Genomic DNA, 20,059 nt, shown 5'->3' with positions numbered 1-20,059 from the left:
CCAGCTCAGCCCACCAGGGGGCGGGGCTGGCTGGCATGTGCTGCTGGGGGTTTGAACCACAGTCCCTGTGCTTTGCTAAGCTTGTTCTAAGTAGGTGCTTTAGGCTACTGAGCCATCTCACCAGCCCTCCTCTTCCTTTCCATCCGTACCACACCCTGTCCATCACTGAATCCGCAGCTCTGTCTCTGAGGTTATCCAGACCCTACCCACACCTGTCTATGCCTCTATACTTCTGCCTGGAAACTCAGGCAAGCACAAAGCCACCTGCCTGGTCTCCCAGCCCCAGCTCTCACTGCAGTGCAGCCCCCTGCTCCAGGACGCCCAGTCTTTCATACCCAGTGCCACCTTCCCCACCTGCCCAGAGTATTCTGTGGGAGGCCCAGACACACCAGCCTTCAGATGAGCCACTGTCTACACCCGCCTCTCCTGGGGCCAACAGAGAGCCCCCTTTCTGTCCCTGCAGTCACCTCATGGGAGGGGCTGCTCCATCCTGACACTGTGCACATCTCCTCCCTGCTGAGTCCCTCTAAGCCAAGGCTGTGCAGTGTGTCTGTGTCCCTCAGAGCACACGTGAAAGCAAACTGCTTCAGGTGTGCGGCCTCCTTTCAATGGGGAAGAGGCTCATACGCTGGCTTGTTTCCAGATGTGTCTTCCTCCCGGACCAGGGGGCCTTCTTTGTGAACTATGTGATCGCCTCAGCCTTCATCGGCAATGGCATGGAGCTGCTGCGGCTGCCAGGCCTCATCCTCTACACCTTCCGCATGGTCATGGCCAGGACAGCTGCTGACCGCAGGAACATCAAGCAGGTGGGGACTCTGACTCCCTTCAACCCCCAGGCCTCTCCCCTGCGCCAAGCTCAGGTTTTGCCCACCACCCTGCTTCTTGCCCTGGATCAGGGCCACCTCTGCTGGTAGCTTCTCTGCAGGAAGGTCTCCTTAATGTGGGGAGGAGGGCAGTTTGGGACTCGTGCACTGTGACCAGTTTGGCTGCATCCACCCACACATACACCTGGAGTCCCCAGGTTCCTGTCCCCAGGTAGCCCTCAATGATAGAGCACTGCTTAGGAAGCCCCAGGCCCTGGGTTCCATCCCCAGTGTGAAGAAAGGGGAAGGTGGGGTTGAGAGCACAATCCATGCCTTTCCATGGACACCCCTTTGCACATGTTCTTGGCAGAGCCTGGGTATCAAAGGCATTTTGAATTTGTAGCCGTTGTCCCAGCACTCGCTACATTGGGTGGCGTGGGGGCCTGTCTTACTCCCCGTGTCCCCTGTGTCTTGGTGGTGCCATGAGACAGGCAAGTATACTCTGTTTAACCTCCAGATCCCCTTGTGAGACCAACAGGACTAGTGTTCTGGTTGCACAGAGGTACAGGTTAAGCTGGCCGAGGACACATGCCCAGAAGGAGCTGAGCTGGTGTCTCCGGATCCCTGGTGCCAAATCCGGGAATCACTCTACACCTGTCCATAGGCCGGCTCTGCCTCATGGCCACTGACTCCAATCCCTGTGCCCTGGAGTCGTGGGCAGAGACTGAGAAACTTCCACTGGCTGGGCAGGGATGCCAGTTATTCTTGTAGTGGGTGGCTGAGAGTCTCCTATCACCTGAGCGCCCAACCCCTGTCGGGCGGGGATGGGACGGGTGGGCTGGTCCTGACATCCTTACCATTTCTTGTGCCCAGAACCAGGCCTACCAGTATGAGTTTGGAGCCATGTACGCCTGGATGCTGTGCATCTTCACTGTCATCATGGCCTATAGCATCACCTGCCCCGTTATCACACCCTTCGGTGAGTGGTCCTCCGGCTGACTCCCTCGGGCAGCTTCTTCCACCAGCCCTCAGGTACAGCCTTCATGGCCACATGAAACAGAAACCACTGCTGCCAGGGAAACACACTGCACTAAGCCTCACCTTGTGTCTGAATGAATTCTGCGTACTGGGCTGCAAATGCTTTTGTGTGGCCTCTGTGGGTCACCCTGTCACTAGGTCACTCTTGGCTTGTGTGTATGCTGGGGATCAACCTGAGGGGTCCACATATGCACAGCGTGCCTCTGCCACTGCGTTCCACATGCCCCACCTGAGAGCTTGCACCACACACCAGCACTGTCTTCCTGCTACCATTGCTGCTTCTGCTGCTTCAGCCTGCAGGGCTGGGGAAGCTCAGTGGAACAGGTCCTGGGCTCTTTCTCCCCAGCCCTGTAAAAATGAAGCCAGGCACCCTCCTTCTGTGTCCTGCTGGGTCACAGCCTATGGCTCCTTGGACTGTCAGAAGGCAGGAGGGTGGGGAGTACTGAGGGCTGGCTTAGTATGGGAGGCAAGCAGTGCTGGGCCACATGCTCTGTGGGCCGGGGCTCAACAGCTGGAGCTCCCTTCCCTGGGACTCAAGGAGAAGCGAGGAGGGAGGGAAAACAAACTAGCAGCTAGAACGTGCTTTTGTCCAATTTCAGCCCAGATTTTGTTCAGCACCCCACCCCTAATTCCAGCACCCCACCCCTAATTCCTTGCAGACTAGCCACTCCCCAAGGGCAGGTGGTTCTACTCAGCCCACATTCCCAGCCCCTCCTTGGAAAAGGCAGACATACTTGGATGTAACAAGGCAATTTGCTGTCTTCCTCTGCCTCCTGTACGTGTGCACACACACACACACACACACACACACACACACACACAGTGGAATAGAGCTCAGAGCTACAACTTGTCTCTCCCTCTGCTTAGAAGTATGAGTTGAACCCACCCACTCACAGCCCACCTTCACAGGCCTCATCTACATCCTGCTCAAGCACATGGTGGACCGGCACAATCTCTACTTCGTCTTTCTGCCGGCAAAGTTGGAGAAGAGGTTGCATTTCGCTGCTGTGAATCAGGCCTTGGCTGCACCCATCCTCTGCCTGTTCTGGCTCTTCTTCTTCTCCTTCCTGCGCCTAGGTGAGTGCCCTCTCTGACCTGGCCAGCCCTGTGCCTCAGAGTCCCACACCCATCCATGCCAGCCTGTCATCAAGTACTAACGTGGTGTCTGATCAGTGGATGGCACCCAGGCAAGGCCTGGGTGTGTGGTGCCCATGACCTGCATGCCACCCGGTTCTCCAGAGACATACCATGCTGAAGACAGATCTGGAGGACTGAGCCAAAGAAGGAAAGCTGGTCTAGTTTGTTCTTAAGGGTGCCAGGTGGTCCTTAACCTCACCATCCACAGTGTGGAGGGGGTGGAGGACCCAGAGGGACAAGGACACCAAGAAAGAGCAAAGGCAGGAGACCTGTGGGTCACCTCTGCTCCCGGCTGTGGGGAGGCCATTCTGACTGCTCCTAGATGAGGCTGGGCTGCAGGGCAGGCCGAGCAGTGCTGACTCCCACAGCAGACAGCTCCCCCCAGGACTGGCATCTCTCCCCAGGTTTGCAGGCCCCTGCCACCCTGTTCACCCTCCTGGCCGTGGTGCTCACCATCCTGATCTGCCTGGCCTATACCTGCTTTGGCTACTTCCAGCATCTCAGCCCTCTGTACTACAAGGTACGGGATCCAAGGAGACCATGGTGTCTCCACCTATTCCTGAACCAGAACAGTAGCAGCCTTCTGTGATCCACCCCTCCCTGGGAAAGACAAGGGTATTTGGAGGTTACATGGCACTTCCTTCCCACCCGCTGGGAGCTTAGAGCCAGCTGGTATTGTTGTTCTGGTGTCAGGTTTTCTCTGCTTAGAGGGTGTGAGTTCAGGAAGATCCAATTTATCCTGCACCTCTTTGCTGTTATCTGCAGACCTCAGAATCTGCAAGACAGGAAGGAAGCGAGGCAGAAGCCCAGGAGCCTCCACCGCTCACAGTAAGCCACCTGCTGCTTGCCCACTGCTTGCTGCCCTTGCTGCTCTGGCTGTGAAAGTCCCGTGTGCGCTGCTGTCCCCTCCTAAGATAAGAGATCTTTAGCCATGGGACAGGCATGTTCTGAATTAGTGTCTGTGGAGAAGGAATCCCCAGTCCCTCTGGATTTTTTTTCTCTTTGTAGTACTGGGAATCACACCTAGGGCCTTGAAGTCACTGAGACAGTGCTGTGTCCCTCAGCCCCAGCCTGGATATCTGAACCTTGTCACTCATTGAGGAGGTGACTGGTGTCTCCATGATGTGCCCACTCTGAGGCCAGCCCCTGCTAGCTTCTTTTCTGCAGTCCTGGTGCTTGGGAATAGGGGCTTTATCACCAGTAACTCAGTCACCCTCTGAGGCCCTCAGTTAGAACAGAATGTCCCAAACAAACCCCTTGCTTCTCCTGCCTTTGGTCTCTGGGTCCTGCTCTGGGACTCGGGTCCCAGAGCAAGGGGGCCGAGGCTAGCGTGGCACTGGCCTCCTTTGCAGTGTTCTCGCAAGTGCTGGGCACTCTTCTCAGCATCCATCCCTGGGCAGGTCCCAGAGGACAAAGTCCTGGGCCCCCAGGCCAGGGAAAGGCAAGACCAAGCGCAGGTGGAAACCCTTCTAAGAGGAGCAGGGCAGACTCATGCCCCAGCCAGACAGCTTCAGCAGGGACTGGGAGAAACAAGCCCAGTGTAGACAGACTTGTTTCCCCTGCAAAGTAAGAGTCTAGAATCCTGTGCTGGGAATTAGAGGGAGTTTCTCTTTTATGCTGACTCTTGTATGAGCATAAGAACTAGGACCGGGTTCTATGTGTTTTCTGGTTTGCCTGGCATTTGGGGAAGTTCTGCAGGTGACACACTTTGGGTAGCACTAACTCCCATTTTCTGACAGCCCTATGTGCCCCAGATCCTGAGTGGTCTGGCCTCGGAGAGGACAGGCCTAACCCTGCAGCATCGGCAGAACTATGGCACCATCCACCATGTCAGTGGGGCCCTCCCCAAGCAGGACGCTGCCCGTCACCCAGTGGATGGCGCACTACCTCTGCATCTCCTATGGACTACGTGTGAAGGCGCCTTCTGTGGAGCAGAAGGGACTCAGCCCTGATGAGGGCTGGCTGGCGTTCTAGCCACAGTAGCGGTGGACCCGTGCTTCGAGCTTTGTGGCTGGGATGGTACCCAAGCTCTGAAGCCAAGATCATGTGTTAGTTCATTCCCCAAGTTATCCTGAGAACAATGTGACAAGGGGAATATCAGGTGAACTCCTGATAATCCTGGCTGATTTGACTATGGCCTGGGCCCCATTTCTGTGGGCTCTGGGACCTGGGTCCCCCTGATGCAGGCAGAGGCGATGAGGACCATTAATAAAGTACCTCTGTCTGAGGCTGGTGGTCACACATGCGGGGTTCCATGATAAGCAGTGCTGGGTTACAGCGAGAGAAGCTGGGCCTGACTGGAAGGGTGGGAAGTATCTTTCTTCCTTATGTCCCCACACCACTACGGACTTTTGTTTAGAAGTCTTCTCCCTGGGGCCTGCAGAGGGTGGGGGTAGGGAAGTCACAGGACCAGGGCATGACTTTGGGACCGAGTCTGGTCTGGGGCTGAAGGGCACAATGCCTTGATGGCCCACCTTACTGCATGTCCCTGCCCAGGCAAACCCCACACCCCACAGCCCTCCATCCTTCGTAGCTGCCACTGCTCCAAGCACGGCAGGAAAGGAGAAAATGGGGCCACCTTCTTCTGTGGGTCACTGAACTGGGTGGACCCCAGCACAGACAGAGGTCCCTGGAAGAGGAGCTTCCGTAGGTAGCCTAGAGCTTCAAGTGTCATGTGTCATTCACATGTGTCTCAGCTCCCAAGGCTGAGAAATGACATCATTTATCATCCAAACCTATGGCTTAACAGGGTGGGGTGAACCTGGGCCCCTAAGGCTGAGGGTTCCACTTTAAGTGTAGCATCCCCAAGAACAAAGGGGCCTTCAGCTGGGGAGGTCATACTCTACCCTTCTGGTCACTCTGTCACCAGTGTCAGAAACTTGTGGATGTCCTGGGGTAATACTTCAGGCTCCTCCTGGAAAGGGAAGCAGCTTCTGGCTGGGCCAGGTACACAGTGACCCAGCACAGAATCACTGGTTCCCATTCCCTGAGGTCCAGCTTTGCTCAACCCCTTACCTTGCTCCCTTCAAAGGAAGGGCCTGGGTCCTATGGCCTATCAGTTACCTGCACACAGCCTCTGTAATCTTACATCTTGCTCAGGTACATAGTGGACAGGCATAGCCTCTGCTTCATCTACACCCTGGCCAAGCTGGCTGGGTGGCTGAGGCAGAGGCCGGTGCAGCATGGGATCCGCACATGGGTATCACAAGGCCCCACCGTCCACCCAGACTGGACCCTTGTCAGGCCATAACCCACAACCCTGTGGCCTGCATCTTGTAGGCCTGGCCCTGAGTCCCTCCTGCCACCCTGGCCCATGCCGCTCCTAGCCATACATTAGAGGCTATGAAAGCACCCCCTTCCACTTGGGGTCCCCAGGGAAGGCAAAGCATAGTAGAGACAGCTGTTCCTAGGAAGCAGAGTGCTGCATGTCATTTGCCTCCAGTGGTTCTGAACTACTGGAGATCAAAAAGCATTTATCATCCAAGCACATGGCTTCACAGGGGAAAGGGATGATGGCAGGGCAGGCCTGGTCCCCCAGGCCTGAAGGTTGGGGTTCAGGGCAGCAAGCCCAAGAACAAGCAGGACAGGCTCATGGCTAGGGAGGCCACACTACCCAGCAGGTCACTGTCGCTCCACCAAAGTCACAAACTTGCGGAGGTCCTCGGCCAGCAGCTTGGGCTCCTCCAGGGCAGCAAAGTGGCCCCCGCGGGCCATGTAGGAGTAGGAGAGGAGCTTGGGGTACTTGGCCCTCACCCACTTCTCAGGGATGTGCAGTAACTCACAGGGGAAAGCAGCAACGCCGGTGGGCACAAAGACCTTCATCCTAGAGGGACACAGGGCCACAGAGGATCTGAGGGTAACATGCAACAGGCAGACTAGACTTGCCATTAGCCACCTGCCCTTCATTAGTTCCACCTTCATGGGCACCTTTTTTTCCTGGCAGGAGTCTAGGGCAGCCTGTGGCACCAACCTTTGATGCTTTTCAGATCCCCCAGCTCTGTCCAAGTGTTAGCCCCCAGTGCCCCACACTGCTGGGCACACTCACCTCTCATGCTTCTGGGTCATTAGACCCTGGCCCAGGTTCTCCTTGTAGTAGCGCTGGGAGGAGACAATGCTCCCGGTCGTCCAGTAAAGCATGATGTTGGTTAACAAGTCATCCAGGGAAAACTTCCTAGGAGGCACAGTGGGAAGCCAGACTGAGACAAGAACAGGGCCCAGAGTACTGCATAGCCTCACACCTGGAGAGTTGAACCTCCATAGCTAGGCTAACCAGATACTCCAGGAGGTGTGACCAAGCCTAAGTCAGGTAGGGAGTTGGAGTCGCACTGCAGAGGCTGCAGCCTGCCCATCCTGCAGCGGCTTCCAGTCAGCCCCTCACAACACAGCTGGGCTCACAGGGGCTCAGCAGGAAAGGCCCAGGCTTCAGAGAGACTGCTTCTTACATCCTGCACTTCTGTTCCTCATCACCCTGCTCTGAGGCTTGGAGCAGGCCACTTAGACCTATGGGTGCCTCCATATCCCCATACATACATGGCAGTGACAGCCATGGGCTAGGGTTTGAGGGAATGCCCAGAACACTGGCAGCCACCCGCCCAAGAGCAACAGGGAGAGAATGAAAAGGAGGTTGAGGATGGACAAGGGGCCTCACTTCTCCAGGCCTCCATCCTCCAGGTCTCGGAATTCTGAATTGGTCCAGCTGGAAAACTTCTCCAAGATGTAGGCAGCCAGTCCCACTGGAGAGTCATTCAGAGCACAGCCTGTGTGGGAAGAGGTACAGCAAGACTCAGGCATAGCACCTGCCTAATCCTGGGGTTCTCACACTCCCCTTCCACAGCCTCTAGCCTCTGCACCCCCAGAGGTGAGCCAGGATAATCTCTCCCAGATCTGATGACGTCTTGCAAATTACAGGCATAGCTTCCTTCACACCAAAAGATCTATAGCTCTGAGATTGGTGAGATTTGAGTTTAAATATATATATATATATATATATATATATATATATATATATATAGGAATGGGGTTTTTACTTTTATTTAGTAGTGATGGGAATTAAATCCAGGACTTCATGCACATAAATAAGTGTTTTATACACACTTATAATATTCAAATAACGGAACTTAACAAAAAAAGGGTATACAGATGAATGTCCATTTTGTATCTGTGTATTCAAAGTGGTTAGGATATATAGTTACAGTCTGTTAATGAATAGAATGATTTGTTCTAATGGTGTTTGTAAATAGGATATCAAGTCCGCATCTTGTACAGCAATTAGCCACTAAGAAGAATGTATGCAATGTGTTAATTATTGAAACTGTCCTACCGATTTGATTTGAAACTGTCTCATTGCTATTTGTTTATCAATAAAACTATGGCAAAAAATAAAAATAAAAATAAATAAATAAATAAATAAATAAGTGCTTTACCACTGTGTCACAACTCAGCCCAGCCCAGAATGCTGGTTATAAAAAGAAGGGTCATTTTTTTCTTTTGGGGGGTGAAGGGTTTTGTTGGTTTTTTTTTAATGAATTTAGGACAGGGTCTACAGCATGTACAGGGTCTCACTACATAGATCGGACTTATAGTGATTCTCCTGTTTTCTTCCTCCCAAAAGCTGGGATTACAGGCATGCTACCAAGCCCAGTCTCAATTAGTGGGCGTGAGGTCAGGAACCAAAGCCACTGCATATCATGTGTCAGCTAAACAACTGGTTTAGACTGGAACTGGATGGCCACATTCAACCTCACTTCTCTAGGGGAATGCCATTAGGGTTAAAAGATCTCCAAGTCCCTTACAGGGGTTTTCACCTGTGAGCAGTGTCCTGAACACCATGAAGTCCCCAATCTCTGGTTGCTCACCTACAGTGTCCGGCTTGGTGGCTTGGATGTGCATGTAGCCGCTCTCCCTCATGATGCTGTAGAAAACCTTTTCCTTGAAGGGGAAGAGCAGCTCCATATCTCTCTTAGTATAGCCAAGAAGCCCCCCAATACGCTGCCCCAGGAGAAGGCTCAGGGTGAAAGCACTTCTTAAAACAAATGCCATGTTCAAGTGCAGGCCTTTCACGTGGCTGAGGGCAGAGAGTGGCAGGTGAGGCTGAGCTTGCATTGAGGGAAGCAGGCAGACACACACAAGGACTGAGCCCAGTGGGGACAGCCTCCCTATTCTCCCCACATGGGTGGACCCTGGTACATGGGGTCTGGTCAGCTGCTGGCAGACAGGGTCCTTCTGAGCAGCTGTGCCCAGCACCACATTCTCTTGGCCATAGGTTCCTAATGGGACCTCACCTGGGCACCAGCTGGGCCATGTTGGTGCAGATCAGGGACCCCCAATCTCCTCCCTGAATGTAGAACTCCCGGAAGCCCAGCCGCAGCATCAGCTTGTAAAAGATCCTGGCAGTGGCCACTGTATTCAGGCCTATTCATAAAAAAGGAAAGTGGAATCACAGGGAAGTCACTTCCAGAGCATGGGATGCCCCATGAACTCCTCAGACTCTATGTCTCCATTGGTAGTGAGGCCAGCTCCCACAGGTAAAAGAGGCTTGGCATGACATCAAGTGGCCAGCACCTGCCTCAGATCAGACAGTAAGCAGACAGCACTGCTCTGCTGGGCTCCGGTAGCCTTATGGCCTGGGAAGGCCTCAAGCCAGATCTGGGTGAGCTAGCCCTGTAGCAAAAGAATGCATGCCTCTCAGACACTTCCTCTCATCCTCCCCAAGAACTAGGTGGGAAGCCCAGGCCATTCTTGGCAGGACAGGGTGTTCTGAGCCTTCAGCAGCCCCTTACCCTTCTTGCTGGATGCCTCTGAGAAGCCGTAGCCAGGGATAGAGGGGCAGATGACTTCAAACACATGTTCATCACTTAGGCCGTGGCTCTTGGGATCCACCAGGAGCGGGATGATCTTATAAAACTCGTAGAAGGAGCCGGGCCAACCATGCACCATCAGCAAGGGCTTTGGAGTACGTCCTGAGGGCAGCTGTTGGGGCTTTACATGGACAAAGTGGATGTCCAGCCCTGGGGACAGAATACAGTGAGGGTGGCACAGGCATTGGGTGCTGCTGAACTTAAAATGTTCTGTGGTACTGGCCATGTTCCCCTCGCTCATACTGTACTCACCATGCCATGTCCTCAGACATCAAGACCCCCCATACACAGAGAGAGAGAGAGAGAGAGAGAGAGAGAGAGAGAGAGAGAGAGAGAGAGAGAAACAGCCAGTCTGTACCCATATGGGATCCCAGGCCAAGATAGCACGGTACAGCTACACATTTTATTTTTACCCCACTGGCATTTTTGAGACAGTGTCTCACTATGTAACCCAAGCTGACCTTGGCCTTAGTGATCATCCCAGCTTCAGTCTCCTGAGTGTTCTCATGGTATGTAGCATGGTCTCCCCACCCCCACCTACAGAACTGCATAATTTAAAAGTTGGATGGGGAGATAGAGGTCTGGAGATCCAGCAATAGAGGGTTAATCAGTTAGATTATAATTTAACAGTAACTAGAATATAATGTAGTCATTGAAAGTAACAGTGTAAGGGCCGACCAGATAACTCAGCAGACGACTGGGTTTCGATCCCGAGTGCCATGCTGGCTCCACCCCCATGGTGCCTTGAGGCACTGACTGAGACTGGGTATAGCTGTGTGCGCCTGTAATCATAGCACTTGGGAGGCTGAAATCAGGAGGATCACTGCAAGCCCAATCTGTGTAGTGAGACCCTGTAGACCCTGTACTAAAAATACATTAAAAGAAAAATACCAGTGTAGATATATATTTAACATAAAAATAGTTATTGCTACGTGGTAAAAGCAAATTACCAAGTCAGATCCTTTGTATGATCCAGTTTTGTCACGGTTATATGTTTGCATAGTTTATGTGAGTGCTCAACTTTCATGATAAACCCACCAAAAATTGAACATTTCTTAAAATGCATGTAAAGAAGATGACACAGATTCTTCAGTTCATGAGCATGATGACTGGGTGTTCATGCCATATGCATTAGCTATGCCTCCCTCAAATCTCGTTGTGATTCAGGCACACTACCTGTCTGATATGAAGAAGAAAAAAGACAACACAGTGATGAACAGCAGAGAAAGAGCCTCTCTGAGATCTGATGTCCACTTGCTGGAACATAGCAACATGAGAAGAAAAGGAGGAAAGTGGTCCCTGAAGGCCAGGAAGGACCTGAAGTGAGAACTGAAGCCCATGGGGAGAGTGAAGAGAGCAACTTCAGTACAGAAGGAGGTGGAAAGTGACGCCTTCTCCCAGAGCTCTGACTCTGCATGGGAAGGGGAGCTCCAACCTGCAGACACGTAGTGACTGCTGGCAACTGCAGAGGCCTCCACAGAGAAATCAACCAGTGGAACGGAGAAGTGGATGTAGCAGACTGCAGTAGCTGATGAGTTTCGTTTAGACGTCCCCCAGGAGAGGGGACTGGCAGGTAGCCATCTTGCAGAGGGGCCAGCTGAGCTCAGAACACAGAAGAGCTGCAGGCAGCTGCCTGTGTCAGAGTGAGGCTGCAGAGTCCAAGCTGGCAGGAGGCACATGGGGTGTTGCAGGTTGAACAAACTGGGTTACAGGCTCAAAGCCAGAAACCAACCTGAAGTTCAGGTTGGGACTAAAGGTGCAGGCTTGCTTGGATTATCCACTACCCTGCCATAAATTTATGGCTGGCTTGTTGGGATTAATCAGCACTGATCTGGGCTCTGTCTGCCCACTCTACCAGTGACGGCAGAGACATGACTTAAAGTGGAGATTTTTTTCTGTTTTCTTCTCTCATTTTTTTCTTGTTTGTTCTTGTTTTTATGAGTGTGAACACTGTTTCTAGTCTCTCTGTTGTTGTTGCTCTGTGCTGTTCTTATTTCTTCCTTCTCTCTTTCCCTCTTCTACCAATTTCCTAAAGTTTGCATAATCTTCCTTTGTCCTCCAGCGTTGATTCTAATCTCTTATTCTTCTTTTATTTCTCTACTTTCCCCCATTTTTAAATTTCTCTCCTGAAAGTAAAATCACCATACTGAGGGCTTATTTACTGTATACAATTTTATGTATTGTTTTAGATTTTGTCATATAACCAGAAATCTAGTTCATAAAGTTAAAGGTGACATATTAATAGTTATCATGGTTTGTCGTTTTCTAGGCTGTGTTTGAAGCTATAGTAATTGCTAATTATATTATGTTAGTCAAGGTGACATAATTGTTCTTTCAGTTGTTCCTCCTGGTATGCTAAGCCTGAGATTATCTAAGGGATAATCTATGGTATAGTGATAGCTAAGAAATTATATATAGTAAAAAATACTATAGGATGTCTCATGCTGGCCCCGCCCCTGGGGCGCACTGAGACAGTGACTGAGACTGGGCGTGGTGATGCCCTTGGGAGGCTAAAAACAAGAGAACCACTACAAGTCTGATCTGTATAGTGAGACCCTGTAGACTCTGTACAAAAAAAAAAAAAAAAAAAAATACTATAGGCCAGTGCTAAAAAGCCAGGGATTAGGCCAAAGAGGCAGCAATTTCTCTTCAATTAATTGAAGAGATGGGATCTTGCAACAGACTCAAAATCCAAAGGCCAGCTCCACCTGGAAAACATCTCTGAAAAAGTCACTTCCTGGGGGCTCTAACTACTAGCAATGAAGCTGCTGCTATGAGTAATTTACAAATGCTAACCTAGGACTTATATTTAAAAGAAAAAGGAAAAGAAAATGAGAAGAAACTTAAGCAAGATGCAACCACAGACTTCTAGTTCAGGGGACCGTCAGGTGGAACAATACGAAAGCCACCCACCTAGTCTCTCTCTGCACTGGTACCAGTGAAAGTAACAAAGCAGATGAATGAAGCTCTAGTAAAAAAAATCAAATCAGAAATAATTCCTGATTGTTGCTGCTCTGTTCTATTCTTATTCCTGAAATAGATTCAAACAGATATCTAGGAGATTAAAAATTCTATTGAAAATATACACAGATGAATTAGCCAATGTCATGACAGAATTTCAGATACAGAACACAGAATTGCAATTAGCAATAAAAAAAGATTTTTATTTTAAAGCAAGGAACCATGAAAAACTAAAATCAAATCTACTTCTAGATGATACAAAGAAGAATAAGATTGAGTGGGGTCAATTAAAAAGCAGAAGACACTACAAATGACATTTTTTAAAAAACCTGTTTACAGAAGTAATGGCAGAAAACTTCTTAAGCAATTAGCCATGCTCCAATTAGCCATGCTCAAAAAAATCTACACCAGGCATTGAATAGTCAAGACTCCAGGAATTCAACATAAGAACTGAAAGCTGTAGAGAAAAGAAAAAAATTGCCGGGGCCGGGGAGATGGCTCAGTGGAATAAGTGCTTCCCTGGCAAGCGCAAGGGCCTGAGTTCAATCTCTGGTTCCGCAAAAAATAAAAAAATTGCCTAAAAAGGAAACCACATGAGAATTACAGCAAACTTCTCAACAGAAACCCACAAGTCAAAGAGAACCTGAAAAGCAATATTTCAAATCCTAAAAGAAAAAAAAAACCTCCAAGCCAGATTAATATACCCTGCAAAACTATCTTTCAGAATTGATGACAAAGAACACCTGAAGAAATTCATGACCATCAAGGCAGTACTCCCAAATATTCTGAAGGACAGTCTGGAAAGAGATACCAATGGACTATAGCTTCATGGACCCAACAGAAACAACCCAACAGGCAAAGCAAGCAATTAAACAGATGGAGGAAAAAGAAAACAAAAAGAAAATAACATGCCAACAATCAGTCAATGCATATCAATAATAACCGTTAACATTAATGGTCTCAATTCACCAATCAAAAGAAACAGACTGGCAGAATGGATCAAGAAGCAAGATCCAACAATATGCTTCATGTTAGAAACATTTAATTCAAAAACAAATTTATAGGCTGCAAGTCAAATGATGGAAAATGTGACAGGAACCTAGAAAAAAGCTGTGGTAGCTATTCTACTTTCAGACAAAATGGACTTCAAGCCAACACTAGTCCAAAGAGACAGACAAATTCACTACATACTTGTTAAGGGAACAATCTTGTATGTATTTAGAGGTCTCAGCAAGTAAACTCATAATTCTCTCAGAAGAATTGGGTGCTTGTAATTTCTTCTTTGTGGTTTGATTTTACTTTGAGGCAGGGTTTTGCTATTTAGCTCAGACTGGCCTTGAACTTATGGCGAGCCTCCTCCCTCAGCCTTCCAAGCACTGGAATGATAGGCATGAGCCACTGTGCCTGGCATTCTGTTTTATGTGCTAATTTTTCTATAATAAACACATCATAAATGCATAACTTTGTCCCACACAGTGATACAAGCACTAATTATCTTTTATCAATTATAAAACATAGCTTTCTAGTTTGTTTGTTTTTTAACTAGCAGAGAGGGATTATGTATTTTTCCGTGCTGGGGATGGAATGAGTCCTGAGACTCACAAGTGGAGGTAATCATTCCACATTGAGATGTACTGGGTGCTATGGGCCCACCAATGACAAGTGCTATGGAGCAGAACAGATTCTAGAACCTTTCTCTGGTGCAGCTGGACACTCTGGCTGCCCTTCACCCTGGCATCTGCAAACTGCTCTACGCTACCCTGCTCCTCTGAGCTACTACTGTAGATCCTGTACACAGGAGAATTACAGCCAGCTTATTTCACTTGGTACAACCTCCTCAAGGTTACCCATACTGTGACATTTTTCAGGGTTTCCTCCTTTACTTTGAGGCAGGGTTTTGCTATTTAGTTCAGACTGGCCTTGAACTTATGGCGAGCCTCCTCCCTCAGCCTTCCAAGCACTGGAATGATAGGCATGAGACACTGTGCCTATCTTGGTCTGTAGATAATCTTGGTCTGTAGATTCAATTCAATATTATTCAGATCTCCTTAGTTTTTAACCAGTGTACTTTTCTGTCCAGGGACCTATCCAGGCCACCATGGTACATTTATCTGTGATGTCTCCTCAGGCTCCTTCTAGCTTTCAAATTATAAAAATATGTAGAAAACATAACTTTTTAACAAAACAGAGCCCTATATTTGTTTTATCTCAGAACATGATTTTTTTTTTTCATTTAACAACACATCCTAGGTATCCTTCTATGTTGATACATTTACTCCTGTGATAAGTTTATTTTGGTTGATCATCTGATCTCTTTTGGAACATACTGCATGATGTAAAGTTATTTTCAATTTTTTTTTTTTTTTTTTCAGAACCGGGGATTGAACTCAAGGCCTTGCGCTTGCCAGGGAAGCACTTATTCTACTGAGCCATCTCCCCAGCCTTAATAAATTCTGGCACATTATTTTTTGAGTTTAAATTTAGGGATACAACACACACACACACACATGCACACACACATACACACACAAGCTTGCTTGTGTAGACATGAACCCTGACTGCATACATTCATAAGGAACACAGAAGCTGTCTCTGAGCAGAGGCAGGAATGAGAGAGAGACTTGTTCTTCTCTATATTCCCTCTACACACTAAAATTTTTAAACATTTGCATTATAAAATTAGGGCATTGTTATATCATCATGTTCTCTTTAGTGCTAGGGACGGAACTCAGGGCCTTGCTCAGTAGTCCAGTGGGTAAGGTCTGTGACCTGAAGGAGGGAAAGAGACCTCAGTATTGCTCTTACCTCCTGCCCGGCCCACCTTCCCACCTCTCCACCCCAGGCCATCTGCTCCCAGGGCCACACTGCAAGAGTGGGTACATGTGCAAAGTGGCTGTGGGGCTGGAGCCCTGTCAACCCTCTGCATCTCAGCAGAACACCTGGGACCAGAAGGGCAAGAAAGCAGGACCTGCTAAGAGAGGGGAGGAAGGGAGGGAGGGAGGGAGGGAGGGAGGCAGGAAGGCAGGCAGAAGAATCATTCCAGAACGTGTGTGTGCTCCTGTCCTGCTCCAGTGGGCTCCACTGCTCCCTATCCCAGTGAGGGCGAACTTTTCAAAGCTTTCAGAGATGGCTCACATGCTACAGTGGGTTTGCTACCGCTGCCTCACCCCTTCACGTTCCCCTTCAGATTCAGCCTCCCCGATCAGAGGAAGTGGCACTTGCTGACAGGCCTCTGGGCCAGCACTTCCACTTCCCGTCACATCACCTGCCCTCCTGTGAGCAGTTGTGTCCCTGCCCCTCACACCCAAGTCTTGGGGACAGCAGCCAGAGGGGCTGGAGATTACTACAGAGGCTGGAGCACGAAGACTGCCACAGGTTTGAGACCAGCCCCGAAATGCAGTGAGTTTAAGGCCTGCTTAAACTATACAGTGAAACACTGTCAAAAAAAGCTCATAAATATATCTTTAGCTTTTAAATTATTTTTGTATTCTCCTGGGTAGCGTGAGAAAGGTGGTCTTTTCTGTCAAATGTATTTAAAATAACTCTGTTTATACAAATCTGTGTTTGTAAAATCCTGTTTTTTCTAAAATGTATATGTATTTGCTTCACCATTCCTTAGAAAAACTATTTTCCCCCCTCAGGGAACGGGGATTGAACTCAGGCCCTTGCACTTGCCAGACAAGTACTTGTTCTACTGAGCTATCTCCCTGGCCCCAGAAAGACATTTTAATACAAAGAGCCATATACCAATCTACCTGTTAATTTTTTTTTTTAATTTTAAGGAAGGGTCTACAGGGTGTTCAGGGTCTCACTACTAGATCAGACTCATAGTGATCTGCCTGTTTACAGCCTCCCAAAAGCTGACATTACAAATGAACGCCACCATGCCCAATCTCAGCATGCCCCAGGGATCGAACCCCTGGCCCCTGAGCCTGCTTGCAGGTGCTTTAATCTGCTGAGCTATTTGGCTGGCCTTTGTCATAAATTTTTGTGTGTAACAGAGATTTCTGAGTCACAGGATCTGTTCTGCCCAGCAACTATAACACCTTAAGAACTTGCCAATCAGGTTAGACTGTAAGGCTACTGTTATGGTTTGTGTCTAGTTGTCCCCCTAAAGCCTCACATAAGTTTTGAGGCATGGCTTGAGGGGCGGGGCCAGAGGACCAAGGTGGTGCCCAAGGGGCGGGGCCAGAGAGGCATTAAACTGCCAGCATGCACCTCCCTACCTCTCCCCAGGCCTGGTGGCCTCTCTTGGAGATATAGAGCAGATCATCCTGGATACAGCAAAACCCCAGCCTCTCTTCCAGACCCTGTAGCATGGGACAGCAGGGTCTCGAGGTCTTGCTATATAATTCAGGCTGCTTTAAACTATGACATCTCCAGTAACTGTGAGCTAAATAAACCTTCCCTTCCCTAAGCCTGAGTGTCAGGTATGTGTCGCAGCAACGAGAGAAGAGTAACTAAGACAGCTCTATTCCCACCAAAGGGTCACAGCCTAATGCATCAAGAAATAAAAACCCAGCAGACTACCTATGTGGGAGCTGGCTGGCTTTGTTAGCCTAAGCTACACTCTCCTGCACAAGTAAAGTTTGCCTTGATGAGAAACCTTGCAAAAGTCTGGTCACTTTTGTTCTGTTTGCATCACCAGAAAATTGATGTCCAACAGTACCGCTAAAGTCTGAGGACACTGTCTTTGCATTCTAGCAAGGTTGTACCCCCAGCTGCACCCCAGGGACCTATAGCAGCCCCCTCAATGCAGAAGGGACCCCCAGACCTCCCCAGCCTATGTTCAGGACACACCTTCAATCTTTGTTTTGAAGTGAGGGTACTTGTTGAGAATCTCCACCTGTTTCCTCCAGTCAAATTCATTCCTCCAGTAGGATAACACCCTCTTCAGGTACTTGGAGTTGAAGCCATAGTGGAATCGGCTGCCCTCCAAAGGTGGGGTTAAGCGGAACCGATCAATCCTCTGGTGTAAGTCCTGCAGGAGGACCAGGATCCAAGGAGAAAGGACAGGCAGAGCACAGGAGAAAGTGGGTTCCACAACAGAATGAAACCTGCAGTGCTTTGCCATGACAGTGGCAAAGCAAAGCTCCCACATCCCTGGCCACTCGCAAGGTAGATGTACTTGGTCTTGGACTTGTGAGACTCTTGCCTTAACCTCCTGGGTACTTGGGAGCATGGATGTGCACCAGCACACCTGGCCGTATCGCCGCACATTTCACATTCACTTTCCCTTACTCATCCTTCTTTTTTCTGCTGGGGATGACGCCAGAGTGATTCACCACCTGCAAACATTCTCCAAATCTGCAGCTTCTAGAGTCAGTAATCCTCATGGCTCAGTCACCACCCAGAATAGCAGGAAGCAGGGCTTGTTTGCTTGGGCGTGGTGAGGCTCCTGTTTTTCCTCAGAACTCTCACAGCCTTTTACCGACACATCTTATCTTTCCCCATTCATCTTCTAAACACTCATCTCATTCACCATCCTGTCTCACCTACTGGACACCAAGCTATTAGGAGAGAGTTCCCTGTTCTCTTCCAACACACGCTAGGTGCTCAAGGAGTACAGGATAAGAAACGGACAAGGCTGTGCCCACCCTGCCCACCCTGCTCCAGCTTCACCCTTCAGGGGTACCTCAGGCACTCAGGACTTCCCTGTGTGCCTTCCTGACTGCAGCATCCAGGAGCTGGACCCGAGTTCAAATCCTCCTGTGCATCAGCTTGATCTCTGGAACAAACTGCTTCCCCCCCCCCCCCCCGCCAGCTTCCCTTCCACTGCTGAGAAGGCAACAGGACGGCCGCAGCCTGGACACAGCCAAAGTGCTGACACACAGCAGCTACCAAGCAGGCCTGCCCTGCCTCTCACTGCTACCTGGAACCACTGCTGTGGCTCAGGAAGCCCCTGCCTAGCACCTGCCTGTGCTTTACAAGGCCTTAGGGACCAGAGGAGGCATAGACAGCTGCTTTCTGAGACTTCCAATGCCTGCAGCTAGGCACCTCACAGCTTTGCCAGCTGGGTGCACTAGGCCCTGTGAGGGGAAAGTAGGAAGGGTGGGGGACACAGAGAATGCCAACAGGGCTGTTCTCCCAGCTGTGTCCTACCGACCACAGTCTGGGCAGGGAGGCTCCTTACACTGATCTCCTCCTCTGAAGTTTCCACCTTGAAAGGGTGGATGCTGTCATCCTCCCTGGCTGTGGGCTTTGCTCCTGGGCCCCACCAACCATCTTCAAGTGGCAAAGTCTCCTCCTTATCCCGGGAGACAAACCAGTAGATGAAGAAGCCCAGCACAGAGGCGAGGAGAATTTCCAGCCACATGACTCCTGTGGGATGAATGAGAAACCATCAGCAAGAGAACTGATGCCCCGGCTGGGTGGAGACCCAGCTCCCCACAGGCTCCTTACAATGCCTGTTCCATCCAGTAAACTTGTTTAAAGAAACTATGACTAGCGGGGTATGGTGGTGCATGCCTGTGATCCCAGCACTTGGGAGGCTGAGGCAGGAGAATTGCTGTGAGTGCTATGAGTTCAAGGCCAGCCTGGACTACACAGTAAGACTGTATCAAAAACAAAGAAAAGGAAGAGAGAGAGAGAGAGAGAGAGAGAGAGAGAGAGAGAGAGAGAGAGAGAAGAAAGATTGCCAGAATAAAAAAAATGGAGTTATTTGTGTCAATCCTGAAAAAAAAAAAAAAAAAAAAAAACTGGGAGATTATGAAAGCAGGATTCTTCCACATGATTACCTCATGGCAGCTACCACAAAAGACTTCCATGACCAGAGCTGGCAGAGCCACTGTGAGCTCCACAAAGCATATCTCCAGACTCTATTCAAACTTCAACTGGTACCAGGCTGATCATAATTACCCTAACCAAGGATTACCATTTGAAAATAACTGATGTAACCTTCTTTGCCTTTGTCTTTAAAAACTTTCCCACCAGGGAATGGTGGAACACATCTGTAATCCCAGTGCTCAGGTGGCTGAGGCAGGGGGAGCACCACAAATTTGAGGCCAGCCTGGGCTACGTAATGAGTTCAAAGCCAGCCTGCACTGCATAGCGAAATCCGGTCTCAAAACAAAAATCCTTCTGTTGCTCATATGCCCACAGTCTGCTATGGCATAGCAGAACAAGAGACAAAACCACTCATGGCCTTAGCAAGCTATGTAAACTGCTACCCCACTGGGCCGGGGGAGGGATGCTGCCGGCTGCACTCAGGCCTTCTGCTCCAGAGGCTCCCAGGGGCTTCCGGGGGCTCCCTTCCATAACCAC

The 20,059-nt window shown here is 49.7% G+C and overlaps 2 protein-coding genes and 1 non-coding gene across 5 annotated transcripts in view; 2 read left to right on the top strand and 1 right to left on the bottom strand.

Moving 5' to 3' along the window:
- The first annotated feature begins 608 nt into the window (after positions 1-608).
- Tmem63a (transmembrane protein 63A) lies at positions 609-5,206 on the top strand. Its single transcript, XM_023710198.1, has 6 exons — positions 609-806; positions 1,677-1,782; positions 2,751-2,918; positions 3,383-3,498; positions 3,744-3,806; positions 4,718-5,206. Exons 1-6 carry the CDS (start codon positions 609-611, stop codon positions 4,928-4,930), a joined length of 864 nt encoding a protein of 287 aa, XP_023565966.1. The 3' UTR covers positions 4,931-5,206.
- A 1,200-nt stretch (positions 5,207-6,406) lies between these two features.
- Positions 6,407-20,059, bottom strand: part of Ephx1 (epoxide hydrolase 1) — a 26,868-nt gene continuing 13,215 nt past the window's right edge. For all 3 annotated transcript variants that reach the window (XM_004626902.2, XM_023710305.1, XM_023710306.1), the window contains exons 2-9: positions 18,930-19,117; positions 17,597-17,777; positions 9,758-9,985; positions 9,260-9,389; positions 8,834-9,042; positions 7,627-7,735; positions 7,024-7,149; positions 6,407-6,801 (exon numbers count right to left, since the gene is read on the bottom strand). In XM_004626902.2, the coding sequence (XP_004626959.1) occupies positions 6,600-6,801; positions 7,024-7,149; positions 7,627-7,735; positions 8,834-9,042; positions 9,260-9,389; positions 9,758-9,985; positions 17,597-17,777; positions 18,930-19,112 (1,368 nt within the window). In that variant the 5' untranslated portion in view covers positions 19,113-19,117 and the 3' untranslated portion in view covers positions 6,407-6,599. The remainder of the gene's footprint in view (positions 6,802-7,023; positions 7,150-7,626; positions 7,736-8,833; positions 9,043-9,259; positions 9,390-9,757; positions 9,986-17,596; positions 17,778-18,929; positions 19,118-20,059) is intronic.
- On the top strand, positions 10,920-11,021 carry LOC111815555. Its single transcript, XR_002820237.1, has one exon. It is a non-coding gene; the product is annotated as a small nucleolar RNA U13 (small nucleolar RNA).

Source organism: Octodon degus, unplaced genomic scaffold (assembly GCF_000260255.1).
Source record: "Octodon degus isolate 3935 unplaced genomic scaffold, OctDeg1.0 scaffold00017, whole genome shotgun sequence".
Lineage (NCBI taxonomy): Eukaryota > Metazoa > Chordata > Mammalia > Rodentia > Octodontidae > Octodon > Octodon degus.
This window is presented reverse-complemented; position numbering and strand designations above follow the sequence as displayed.

Excerpts from the sequence above, each read along its gene's own strand:
- Tmem63a (XM_023710198.1), top strand. The coding sequence starts at position 609 with ATGGGGAAGAGGCTCATACGCTGGCTTGTTTCCAGATGTGTCTTCCTC. Across the intron at positions 1,783-2,750 it reads CCCCGTTATCACACCCTTCG|GCCTCATCTACATCCTGCTC; the intron begins GTGAGTGGTCCT and ends CCACCTTCACAG. Across the intron at positions 3,807-4,717 it reads AGGAGCCTCCACCGCTCACA|CCCTATGTGCCCCAGATCCT; the intron begins GTAAGCCACCTG and ends ATTTTCTGACAG.